Genomic DNA, 13,789 nt, shown 5'->3' with positions numbered 1-13,789 from the left:
CAAAGTGTGATCTCTCCCTATATTACAGTGATGTGCTTCAGAGCCCGCAGCACAGTATACACAGTGAATGCACAATGAATCGGAACTGTGTCCTCAAATTTGTAAAAACTATTTTAGTACCTGCAAACATAGCCAAGAGTTCAAAATTAAAATAGCAGACATTTGTGTGTTACACACAATACCTACACACTAAATTTAAGTAAAGAGTTTAATCTTAACCAGTATGTTTTCTAGGAGGCCAAGAAAGAAAAGACTAAGAAGAGGTAGAAGAAGCAAGGGAAGCCATCTTCAGGACAGAAGAATTTAAGCTGGGCCTTGAGCACAAAATTTGGAACCCTCTACCCCACAAAAAAGGAAAAACCAAGTTCAGAAAGAAGTACTGTGGTATGTCTGGCAATAAAATGATATAAAGAAAGACTAGTGGGGAATAAGACTGGATAGGATGGTTGGCATGCTAAGGTAAGAGAAAGCCTTCATTCAAATCCTGCCAAAGAACTGGAGAGAGCTTTGACTGACTGAACAGGGAAGTGAATGGAGGAGACAAAGGCCTCTGGAGGGTATGACAATGTGAATGCCAGTGCTGTCACATATGTGCAACCTGGTGAGTTTTTCACCTCTTGAACTTAGTACCCTCGTCTGTAAAATGGGCATTAAACACTCTACTTAGTGGTGTGGCTGTGAAGGTAAGATTTGTTACAGAGATGTTCAACACCTTTAAAATATCTTTTGTCAAAGTAGGTAATTAATTAAATGTGGTTATCACTAAGAGAGCTTTCAAATGAAGGGCTTGGCAGTGAAATGAAATCATCTAAGCAGGAATGACTAAATATCATTTGAAGTTCTTCCCAATGTTCTGTGGGTGCTGGGTCTCTGCCACTAGTATAGATTACACTGTAGAGTTAAGTTAACTCTACATTTAAACACTGGAGAGTTAAGTTAAACCAAATGTGAATGTTATCTTGTCTTACTCAAAGTTTGGTGACTTTATTCAAATGATGTCACAGGCACTAAGCCAAACCAGCTCTGAACTTTTCAATTCACTAACAAATGAAGGAATAAAAGGAGAAATAAAGTTCATTTAAATCTAGTTTGTTTTTCTTTGGACATTTAATGAATTTTGATTAAGATAGTCCTTTACTTTCAGAGATTACAATTTGGCTGAAAAGACTAGATGCATATATACCAACAACTATAACACAAAACAGAAGTTGGTAACTACCAAAAAAGAAGTAAAAATGCTTTGGGACAGCAGATACAAGCTCTGAATCTCTAACTCCCTAACCATACAACAAGGGCTCAAGAAATGTTACAGAAACTCATCATTTCATGGGAGAAGTGGCAATTCTGCCCCAAGTGCCAAGAAGACACAGGAAAAGATGATTTTCTGGTCCAAAAGAACAGCATGAGCAAAGACACAGAGATGCTATTTTCAGAAAATGGCGAGTAGGTGAGAGTTAAGTGAAGACTAAGTCAACAGTGTGTGACAAAGCTATCAAGACAGGCTGGGGCCAGACCAAAAAGAGCCTTACACTGCAGGCTCTAGAGTTTGGACTTTATGTGATAGGCAATAAGAATTCTTCTCAATATTTCGAAAGGTAGAGTAATATGATGAAAGTGTTGCTTTAGGAAAATCGGGAGCCAATATGAATGATAGAATAGTTAAACTTTAAGATATTGTAGAGATGGGACCTTGTCTTATCTGCCTTTTTGGTCTCTATGGTTGCACCTGCACTGTGCCTTGCATATTAAAAAAATCTGTGAAATTTACTGCATTGAGAAGGAGGAACAACAAGCTATGGCAGAAGCAGCAATTGCCAATTGCCCACCCTCTCTTCCAGACTGTATTAGGAAAGCAGATTCCATATGGGATAGCAATGTGCCCAGCTTTAAAATAAAAAACAAACACAAAAACAAAACCAACAACTACAACATTTGCCAATGAGAAATATTTACAATCTGTTTAAGCAGTTGGTGTATTTGTCACTTAACTGATGCATGAGTAAAGAAGTCTGTAATAGGAAAGAATCTCTCAGACTGTAGTATGTGGGGGCAATGCACATGGGTGGGCGAGAAGACCCAAGTCTCTGGGAATGCAGAAATACAATCACCATCACATATGCCTATGAATCCCATGTCTCCAACAATGTATTTCACAAAAGGAATCCACTTGAAAGAGAGTGACACTCAGGACCTTTGCAATAGAACAATTCTAAGGCAACATTTAATAATTCATTCAGACATTTCCAGAACCACTATGTTAATGGGGTTCAGAAATATCAAAGTCTCAGCCTACAAGGCATTTACAATATAGATGGGAAGATAAAATATATATGTAACAAACTATAACAATGCAATTTGAATGAAGTAACAGAACTAGTATAGTACAGCAGAGATGACTCCACACTACCTTCAAAATCTGGGCTCTAGTATTAACCCTACTATTAACGCACTTTGTGGCCTTGAATAGAGATAAATAAAATTACCTCTCTATGCAACTCCTGACCTATAAAATAAAGGAACAGTTTAGTGGACTATTGCAATAGACCCGGAAGTATTGAATACATTAGTTTAGTGGATTCTAACTTTTGCACATATGAAGCCATTTTTTAATGTTAGGCAAATTTCTTAATCTTCATGTTACTATAATTGTCTTTTCAGTATATGCTAACAAAGAGCATAGACTACAAAAATGCTACCACAAGTCCTATAACACCTTTAAAAGAATCTGTACTTAGGGGCGCCTGGGTGGCTCAGTGGGTTAAGCCGCTGCCTTCGGCTCAGGTCATGATCTCAGGGTCCTGGGATCGAGTCCCGCATCGGGCTCTCTGCTCAGCAGGGGGCCTGCTTCCCTCTCTCTCTCTCTTTCTGCCTGCCTCTCTGTCTACTTGTGATCTCTGTCAAATAAATAAATAAAATCTTTAAAAAAAAAAAAAGAATCTGTACTTAATCAACATTTAAATGAGAAATAGGAATGCATACAAAACTATGTGTTCCACCTCAAATGTTTCATATGCATATGTATTTTACTTTGCATTCTCTCAAGTCCTTCCCAGCCTTAATACTGTTATCTTACATTCACTTAAAAGATAATCAGGGCAAGAGTGAAAAAAAAGTAAGAGAGGATTGAGAAAGAGAAGTATGGATTCAAAGAAAATTCTACAGTAGGAACTCAGCAAGAAGTATAGAGAGTGAAAGATTTCTTGGTAGAAATCCCAAGTGACTGTATCAGTGCCATTAACAGTGAAGTGAGAAGTTGTAAGCTTGGAAAAAAACCATGATAGGAAAAATCAACATCAACATCTATAGTTACCATTAACTGAGCATCTACTATGTTCCTGGCATGATATCAGATTCTTTAAAAAAATTTTACATGCACATGGTTAAAAAAATCAATACAAAAAGGTATATAGTCAAAAAATTTCCCTCTCATTCTAGATTCTTAAATTCCTTAGATTCCTAGAAACCCTCTCTAGTGGCAATAATTATTAAGTTTCATTTGTATCTTTCAGAAGTGTTTATACTGGCCTTCATATTTAATTCTCACAACTCTCTGATATGTGGTATTACTTTCTAAATTATGAAAATAAGCCTTAAAGAGTTTAACTGGATAAGGCCATAGAGCCATGAAGGGACAGAATTGGGAATATAACATGGGACCAAACACCCAAGCACACACCCACTCGGGGATCTCCTATAGAAACACTGGCACAGATGTTCAACAGACTTGAAATAACCAAAAACTGAACCCAAAATGTCCATCAAGGGCTGGTTATCTAAGTCATACCACATGTATACTGTGAACTACTATACAGCCATTAAATCCAAAGTTAAAAACTTATGGTAGATCTAGATATGCTACATAGGAAAACCTTTAATGGGAAAAAAAAAAAGGTAAATATAGAGAAAATGCTTCCTCCTCTCCCCCAGTGAACTCCAGAGTGGAAATGTCTGACGAAATCAAATAAAAGAGAAGAGATGATGTCGATATGAGGGGAGATAAAACCGCTATGGGGCAGAATTCAGTGTGTGTCAGAGGTAGAACAGCCCTTGCTTCTCAAGTATCTTAAAATTGAAGTTTTTGGAAGACAACATGGCAACAGTCCAGCATGTAATGTAGATGACATTCCTGTGGGTGGGAACCCACAGCTTAAAGCATAATTACAAGAAATGTAAAATCGACAAATGGCCTGAGATGTTTTGTTTTCTATTTAAGTGCAACCCTAAGAACATGACCTACACTGGGGTTTATTTAAATGATTATCTGAAGAACAAACACAACACTATTAAAAATAGAGACTCTTAGAGCAATCTCCCATTATAGATCTGCTTTAGCGGCTGCTTTCTGACCCAGTGGAGGGGCAGAAAGGCCCTTTCTAGGAAGAAAGGAAAGCTCAAGTGCTGTACCCACATTTGCCAAGAGAAAGAGCTGTCCAGAAGATGGTTCAGGGGTCACCACAGAGGAAAGGGATGGGAATGATAATATGTGGAATCCAAAAACAAAAAATGAACAAACAAAACAGAAACAGACTCATAAATACAGAGAACAAACTGGTGTTTGGTTGGGGGGGGAGGGGTCAGGGTGGAGGACCGGGAACAAGGGCGAACCAGGTGAAGGGGATTTAGAGGTACAAACTTCCAGTTCTAAAGTAAGTCAAGGGGATGAAAAGCTCAACAGAGGGAATATAATCAATAATACTGTAATAACATTGAATGGTGACAAATGATAATTGCATTTACTATCATGGTAAGTATTTTGCAATGTATGGAATTGTCTAATCACTATGTTCTATATCTGAAACTAATATAATACTGTATATCAATGATAAAACTTTTTTTTTTTAAATTCAAGACAGCAGTCCTAATCGATTGTTTTCTCTAAGTTTGTAGGCCATGGAACAACCAGAACTGAATGTTATCTTTCCACCACTTAATTTTCATTGGTTTTCTTAAAAGTGAAGAGCCCAATTTCCTTACCCATACAAAAAGGCATAGAGCACTAAAGGTTTAGGTAGACACTCACTGCTATGACATTTTCCCTTTTCATAACAACACTGGCTACCTTGTCAGGAAAATCCTCAAGGGCAGAAAACTGTTTTCTTTTTTTAATAGTGATTTTTCAAGGGTTATTAAGTCCCACTAAAACTCCCCAAATTAGAAAGCACACAGAATAACAAGCCTTTAATACATATTTTAAGAAAAATCTTTCTATATAGTCTTTTAAAAATATACCAAATATACACTTCCCTCATCATTTAGGATTATGTCATTAACAGTGTTTTTCCAAATGTGGTCTCAAAACCCTGGAGGAGGTAGGAGTGATGGAGGTATCTATCTTCCAGACTTTTACAAGAGGTCTGGTAGATCAAAATTCTTTTCATAATACTACTAAGAAGTTCCAAAAAAAACCCCTGCTGTGGCCTTTTGCACTGTAGTGGCACTTTCACTGATAACGCAAAAGCAAAGGTGGGTATAAGAGCTGGCCACTAAGTGGTGCAACTGAATTCTTCACCTCTGGGGACTTGCAGGAAAAGAATGCCAACTTCCCTTTTTAATATCCTTGATAAAAATGGTACAGTCACTTTGGAACAGTCCAGCAGTTTCTTAGAAAGTGAAACATGAAATTACCATAAAACTCAGAAATTGCACTCTTGAACATTTATCCCAGAGAAAGGAAAATTTGCATCTACATAAAAACCTATCCACAAATGTTCATGGTAGCTTTATTATTAATAGCCCAAACCTGGAAACAGCCTAAATGTCCTTCAGCTGGTGAACAGACTGTTCCATACTCACAGCACGGAGTACTACTCAGCCATGATGAGGAACTATGACATGTATAACTTGGAGGCATGTCCAGGGAGTTAAGCTAAATTTTAAAAAAGGCAATCCCAAAAGGTTATATATGTATGAGTCTACTTACATTAATTTTGAAATGACAACATTTTAGAAATGTTGAACAGATGAGTTTTAAGAAGGAGGTTTTAAGAAGGAGGAAGAAAACATGGAGGTGGGTGTGGGTATAACATGGCAACATGAGGGATCCTTGTGATGCTGAAACTCAGTGTTTTATATTTTGACTGTGGTGACAGACACATGCACCAACACTTGTGATAAAATTACACAGAACTAAATACACATACACACAGACTACAACTGGGAAATACGAATGAGACTTACGGACTGTATTACTACCAATATCATGATTGTGATACTACTCTACAACTCTGCAAAATATTATTGGGGGAAACTGGGTAAAGGATACACTGGATCTCTCTGAATTATTTTTTTTTTCCTGAATTAATTCTTATAACTGCATGTGAGTCTATAAAAATTTCAATTAAAGAATGCATACCTATGTGCACAGCAGCATTATTCACAATAGCTAAAACAAAGAAGCAACTCAAGTAACCATCAAAGGATGAATAGATAAGCAAAACAAATGAATGGTATATACATACAATGGGGTATTATTCAGCTCTAAAAAGTAAGGAAATTCTGATATACTACAACATGGATGAACCCTGAACACACTTATGTTAAGTGAATGAAATAAGCCAATCACAGAGAGACAAATACTATGTGACTGATTCCATTTACATAAGTCACCTGGAATAGTCAAAATCAGAGACAGAAACCAGAATAGGAGTTATACCAGGGGCAGGCAGGGACGGAGGAACAGAAAGTTGTTTAATGGGTACAGAGTTTCAGTTTTGCAAGGGGAAAAGAACTCTGGAGATAGATGGATGGTGGATTTAATGGTCATCCAACAATATGAATTATGAATGTATTTAATGCAAAAGAGAAAGGAAAAAAAAAAGGATTGCTAACAGCAAATTCAGGATGGGAATGTGATGAGATCTAGCAGGGACACCAGATCAATTCAAGGGTCTTAAAAGGAAATAGTTTATATTCTTTATTTAGATGTAACATTATTCTTTATATCTTGTATCTTAAATTTTGCATCAACTTAATATTTAGTAAAATTTTAAAATTAAAAAAAAATGTCCTTGATGAAGTAGTACAAATTACTAATGTTATTGTATCTTGACCCTTGACCTTCTTGTTACTTATGATGAAAAGGGAAGTATGCATAAAGCAGTTCAGTTGCATACCAAAGTAAGATGGTTGCCTCCAGGAAAAGCACATGTGTCATTGACTGATGAGTTGAATCAAATGCTTTCTTCATGGTATATCATTTTTACTGGAAATAGTAAGTGATAAACTGTGGTTTTTGGACTCGTATTTGGCAGACATTTCTTGCACCTCAAAAAAGTGAACCTGTTGCTTTGAGGAAAACAACTGACAGTAGTTTCCTGCCAATAATAAAAATCAAACTTTCAAATTCAGAATGCTAGGAAACTTGCTCCCCCCGCCTCGAGCTTGACAGGTTCTCAATACTTAACTTTTCTAATAAAATCAGTGGTGATATTAACAAATATTATCAGTGGTATTGTCTAATGAAATGTGTCAGCATTTGGAAAATCTTCCTAACTCTATGAACCAATATTTTCCAAACGACAAGCATATGATGTTACAATGGGTTAACAAGTCCATTCACACTGCAAGACAGACCAATGAATTTTAATGTAACAGAGTGTGAAAAATTCACTGGTAAGGCTTCAGAGTTCACAACCAAACTAAATCTTTAAGAAACTACCATTTATGGGGCGCCTGGGTGGCTCAGTGGGTTAAAGCCTCTGCCTTGGGCTCAGGTCATGATCCCAGGTCCTGGGATCGAGCCCCGCATTGGGCTCTCTGCTCAGCGGAGAGTCTGTTTCCTTCTATCTCTCTCTGCCTGCTTCTCTGCCTACTTGTGATCTCTGCCAAATAAATAAATAAAATCTTAAAAAAAAAAAAAGAAAGAAAGAAACTACCATTTATGTAGTTTGGGTGGAATAGCAAAGAAGATCCACAATTATCTGCAAAAGCTATTAAAATACTCCTCCCTTTCCAACTGGGTAGGTATTTGTCTAAGACCATATTTTCTTCACACAGTTCAGTCCGTCAAAAGGCCCATCACAACAGACTGAATGCAAAGCATTTAGGAAACTCTTAGCTGTACTTCTACTGTGCCAGACATTGAAGAGATTTGCAAAATGTAAAAACACCACTCGTCGCACTGAATTTTTGTTCAGAAAATACTATTTTCATAAACACGTGTTATGTCTGTTAACATATCATGGATTTATTGTTTCTTTAATAAATTAAATATTTTAAAAGTCTCAGTCTTCACTTCTAATACAGTAAATATCCATAGGCATAACCATCACGAGCAAAAAGTGCTTTTACTTTTTAAGATGGGTGCCAAGACCAAAACGTTTGAGAGCCGCTGGTCTGCATACGTGTTCCAACGGGCAGAAGAGGAATTATTCACTCAACAAACATCTGTTGTGGGGTGCTGCGCTAAGCCCTCGAAGTGCTTAGGCGATTCTGGACACGTCACCAGTAACCAGCCGACCTCACAGCGGCCGCCAGCCCGGGTCCGAGAGCGCCAAGGGGGTAGCGCGGAAGCGTGGCTGCGGACCGCCCGGCCTCGGGGACGCGGCCCCGCTCTGCGCCGGGCTCCACGGCCGCCGACCGGCTCGGGCGGAGGCCGGAGCGCGCGGAGAGAGGCCGCCCGCCCTCGACTGGCACCCGGGCCCGCGGGAAGGCCGGGGAATTGGTTCGCCGCCGACGTGGCGGGGGCCGAGCGCAGCCCAGCCGCGGCGGCGCGCGGCCCTTACCTGTTGGTCATTCCTGCCGCCACGCCCAGCATCTCTCCGCAGTCGGCTGTCCTCCCTCTGCACGTCGGCCGCTGGCCCCGCTGCGACCGCCGTCTCCTCCCTCGCGCTGCGGCCGGCTACTGGCAGGCGGGCGGCGAGCAGGAAGGGGAGGCCAGCAAGGGGCGGAGAGGCCGCCGCCGCCTCCCGCCCTCAGCCGGCAAATCGCTAGGCGCGCCGCGCGGGGGCGCGCGCGGGACAGGGGCGAGGCAAGGTGGGCGCGGGGGAGGAGCTGCCGGCGAGGGAAACCCTGCCTTGGCCCCGCCCTGGCCCCGCCCCTCCTCCTGCGTGCCCTCTGCCCCGCCCCTCCCTAGCCTCAGAACAGTCTCTGGCGCAGATAGGCAACCCCCCATTAATTGCCCCATCCCCGTCTGACTCCGCCCCTACCCCGCCCCCGCGTCTCTGCCCCGCCCAACTCACCCGCCAGCCCCGCCCAGCCCCCCTAATATGGCCTCGGCCCCGCCCCCTCGTTGTTTCGCCCCCTCCCCCGCACCCCCCCAACTCCAGAACGCTTCAAAGACCATACCCTGGGGGCGGGGACAAAGGCTCCACTGCGAGGCGGAGGTTCCTCCGGAACCCGGCGCTTGGCTTGCGGCGCGTATATCGCGACTGGCCTTTGCCGCTCCTTTTGGGTGACTGCGTCGCACGCCGCGAGCGGAGGGAGCAGCCAATTTTTTCCTTCTCCGAGACACCTCTGATTCGGCAAGGCTGATGGACCGCATGGCTCTGCCAGAAGACTCTGGGCCCAAGGTGTTGGGATTCCACCGTATCTGGGTGAGGGGTCTCGAAGAGACTTCTTTAGAGGGTGGAATCAGCACCCGGGACTCTGGGAGGGAGCCTTGTCTGCTCTGGCCGGGATTGAATCCCTGTACACAAAGCCCTGCACGTTCGGGGGATCTCCATAGGATACCGCTTACAGATTGTGAATTTGGAAAAGTGAACCTTTTTTGAGACACTTTGATCTTGTCTCCTCATTGTTTCTTTCCTTACCCATTACCTCTAACAAAACCTGAAATCTGCCAGGAATGAAATATAGGTTATTTATACTGAGCATAAATATAAATGATCTCTTCAAGATATCAGAATTTGTAACTAAATGTACTTTATAATTATAGAATGAAAACTGTGTCCCACCGTCTATATCTGCGCGGGGTGGACACTGGGTGCCTTTGATATCCTTGTACCAAAATTAATTCTAAACTGAGCAAATGTTTACATGTTAAAAAAAAAAAAGGCATATACAAATATTAGAAGAAAACACGGAAGAAAAAAAATTAAGATTGCTGTGGAGAGATACTTTCCAAATAGGATATAAACCCTAGAAATAGTAAAATTAAAGATTAATAAATGTAACCAAATAGGAATATTAAAATTTTTGCATAGCAAACAAATATGGCAAATAACTAAAAAAAGTCTCATTTCTTCATTACAAGAGGAGTCAGTAAGAAAAAGTTTAGCCACTCAGAGAAACATACGAGGTACATACACAGGTTTCCACAGAAAAAGAAAAATAGGAATGAGTTTTAAAGTACAAGGTGCCCAATATCATAAATAAATTTTTAAAATACCATTTTCACATAAAGGCAAAGATTAGTTTGACATGTTATTTTGATGAGAATATAGGGAACACAGGCACTTTGATACACTGTTGATGGGAGAGTAAATCTACACAATTTTTACTGAGGACAAGTGAAGACTAGCTATCCTAATGTAAAATTCAGCTTCGTTGACCCAGAAAAATCCACATTTTGGAGTTTATCTTTACAGATGTATTACGTGTACATAAAAAAGATGTACAGGTTTTAAAGATACCTGGGAAACTAATTATAAACTAAGTGATGTAATGACTGAGATTTCCTTTAAAATAAAATGTGGGGATGGGAGATCTAGGTAGGAGTGTCAGTGAAACAAAATTGGCCAGAAACTGATGACTGTTTTGGTGGCTCATTGGTACATGGAATTCTTCATATTAGTTTGCCTACTTTAGTGTATATTTGAAATTCCATAATGAAAAGGTTTTTTATTTTTTTAATTTAATTTTATTTTTTCAGTGTTCCAAGATTCATTGTTTATACACCACACCCAGCACTCCATGCAATAGATGCCCTCCTTAATACCCATCACCAGGCTCACCTAAACCCCCACCCCACTCCCCTCCAAAACCCTCAGTTTGTTTCTCAGAGTTCACAGTTTCCCATGGTTTGTTTCCCCCTCTGATTTCCCCCAATCCACTTTTCCATGAAAAGGTTTTTTAAATGGAAACCGGAAAATTGTAAAATGAGAGCCATTGCAGTTTTATTTTTAGGAGCAAGTGAGACAGTTCATTTAATCAGGATATTAATTAAATAAATTATAGTTTCCATTTATAATGCTATGCAGCTGCTAAAAAAAATGAGAATGGCTAACAAGTATATGAAAAGATTCTTTTTTTTTTAAATTTTTTATAAACATATATTTATTTTTTCCCCAGGGGTACAGGTCTGTGAATCTCCAGGTTTACACACTTCACAGCACCCACCATAGCACATACCCTCCCCAATGTCCATAACCCTACCCCCCCTCTCCCAACCCCCCTCCCCCCAGCAACCCTCAGTTTGTTTTGTGAGATTAAGAGTCACTTATGATTTGTCTCCCTCCCAATCCCAACTTGTTTCATTTATATGAAAAGATTCTTAACATCATTAATCATTAAGGAAATGCACATCAAAACCACAATGAAATACCACTTCACCCCCATTAGGATGACTACTATTAACAAGCGTTGGTGGGGTTATGGAGAAGTTAGAAACCTATGCACTGTTGCTAGGAATGTAAAATGGTGTAGTCACTGCAGAAAACTGTAGGGTGGTTCATCAAAAATTTAAAAACAGAATTATCCCACGATCCAGCAATACCATTTCTGGGTATATATATCCAGGAGAATTTAAAGCGGGATCTCAAAAAGATATCTGTACACCTATGTTCACAGCATTATTCACAATAGTCAAAAGGTGGATACAACCCTAGTGTCCATTGCAGGATGAGTGCATAAACAAAATGGGTACATACACACAACGAAGTATTCATTATAAAAAGGAAGAAAATTCTGACACATGATACAACATGAATGAACCTTGAGGACATTAAGCTTAGGGAAATAAACAGACACAAAAAGAAATACTGTATGAGTCCACTTATGTGGGGTACCTAGAGTGGTCAAAGTTATGGAAACAATAGAATGGTGGATGTCAGGGGTTGAAAGGAGAATGGGGAGTTAGCGACTAATAGGTACAGCCTTTCAGTTTTGTAAGATGAAAAATTCTGGCGGTTGGTTCCACAACCATGTGAATCTACTTAACACTACTGAACTGCACACTTCAAACTGATTAAGCTGGTAAATTTTATGTCATGTGTCTTTTACCACAATAAACAAAATAAAGATAAGGCTGATGATTTGCAGTAATAAAGAATGATCTCCATGACATAATTTAAGTAAGGAAATAAAGCAAGGGAGAAAAATTTGTTTACTATGCTATCATAACACACACCCACTTACTTTATCTATAGAAGTATCTGGAATGATAAGATATACAAGAAACATAACAGGAATTAAATGTGTAGAAGGACTAGGGATTAGGAGCAAGAGGAGAACACGCACACAATCTATTATTTCCTTAATGGAGTATTATATATCCATCAGAATTTTGTTATAAGACTGTAGCAATATGAGAAAATATACACTATGATTAATCGTATGGGATAAGTTAAAAATTTTATATATAGTGTGTGACTTATAAGTCGGTTAGAATGCTTAGAAGTTGTATTTTGTTTGAAAAACAATCTGTGATGTTTTTCTACATTTCTGTTTTTCAGAAAATTATGTGTATTGATTTTTGGAGGGAAAAAGAAACATCAAAAATTTAGAGGCTTTATTTTGTCTTGATATCTCATCTCCTGACAACTTTTATCTCTCACTTCTTTTTGAACAATTTTTAGATGTATGATCCAATAATTAATCTTTTACTTCGTCTTTTTTAAAAATTTGATTTGCGATGTAGACAGTTTTTTTGGAGGGGGGAAAGATTTTATTTATTTATTTGACAGAGAGAGAGAGAGAGACAGTGAGAGAGGGAATAGAAGCAGGGGAGGGGGGAAAGGGAGAAGCAGGCTTCCTGCGGAGTGGGAAACCTGATGCAGGGCTGGGAGCCAGAAGTGGGGCTGGGAGCCAGAAGTGGGGCTGGGAGCCAGAAGTGGGCCTCGATCCCAGGACGCTGGGATCATGACCTGAGCCTAAGGCAGACAGATGCCCAACAACTGAGCCACCCAGGCACCCTCTTTTACTTCATCTTTTTTTTTTTTTTTTTAAGATTTTATTTATTTGATAGAGAAAGTGAGAGAGCACAAGCAGGCAGTGCAGCAGAGGCAGAGGGAGAAGCTGGCTTCCCACCGAGCAGTGAGCCCAACCTGGGGCTCCATCCCAGGACCTTGAGATCATGACCTGAGCCGAAGACAGACGCTTAACGACTGAGCCACCCAGGCGCCCCTCTTTTACTTCATCTTTAAAAAGAGAATCAATTGCCTTGTTTAATTGTTGTTATGCTTGTATTTCATAAAGCAGATTCCTTTATACAGTACCTTGCTTCCAGCATGCTGTAGTTTGTGATCTTGCTGTCATGCCAAGATACTTGGCTAAAAAGTATGGCTTCTTCTTGGTTTCTAGTTGGTAGTTTTAAAGTAGTAGTTCATTTTTGTCATAGTTATCCTGTCTGTGGAATGTACTGTATGGGGGAGACTGCTTTCACGGTTGACCAGTGTCTGTCACGAAGACATGGAAAAAATATTGTCTGTAGGTCTTGAATAGTAAATTAATTTTTTTATTGCTCATTTCTACAGTTTCCCAGGATGAAAATACAGATGTCCCCATGACTGCTTCATTCAATTTTGTTCTTTCCTTACCCAGCCTTCAAAATGAAATTTGGTATTTTTAAGTTTGTGTATTATATGTAGGTGTATATATATATATACACACACACACACACACAAATCACATT

At 39.8% G+C, this 13,789-nt stretch overlaps 1 protein-coding gene across 1 annotated transcript in view; it reads right to left on the bottom strand.

The window, feature by feature from the left end:
• Window positions 1-8,869, bottom strand: part of LIMS1 (LIM zinc finger domain containing 1) — a 142,778-nt gene extending 133,909 nt beyond the window's left edge. Inside the window, exon 1 of the mRNA XM_032842442.1 lies at window positions 8,724-8,869. Within this exon, the coding sequence (XP_032698333.1) occupies window positions 8,724-8,755 (32 nt within the window). The 5' untranslated portion in view covers window positions 8,756-8,869. The remainder of the gene's footprint in view (window positions 1-8,723) is intronic.
• Window positions 8,870-13,789: the final 4,920 nt, after the last annotated feature.

This window comes from Lontra canadensis, unplaced genomic scaffold, assembly GCF_010015895.1.
Source record: "Lontra canadensis isolate GAN:19392208 unplaced genomic scaffold, GSC_riverotter_1.0 scaffold130, whole genome shotgun sequence".
Lineage (NCBI taxonomy): Eukaryota > Metazoa > Chordata > Mammalia > Carnivora > Mustelidae > Lontra > Lontra canadensis.
The sequence above is the reverse complement of the archived record's forward strand: the minus strand, read 5'-3'. Positions and strand labels throughout refer to the sequence as shown.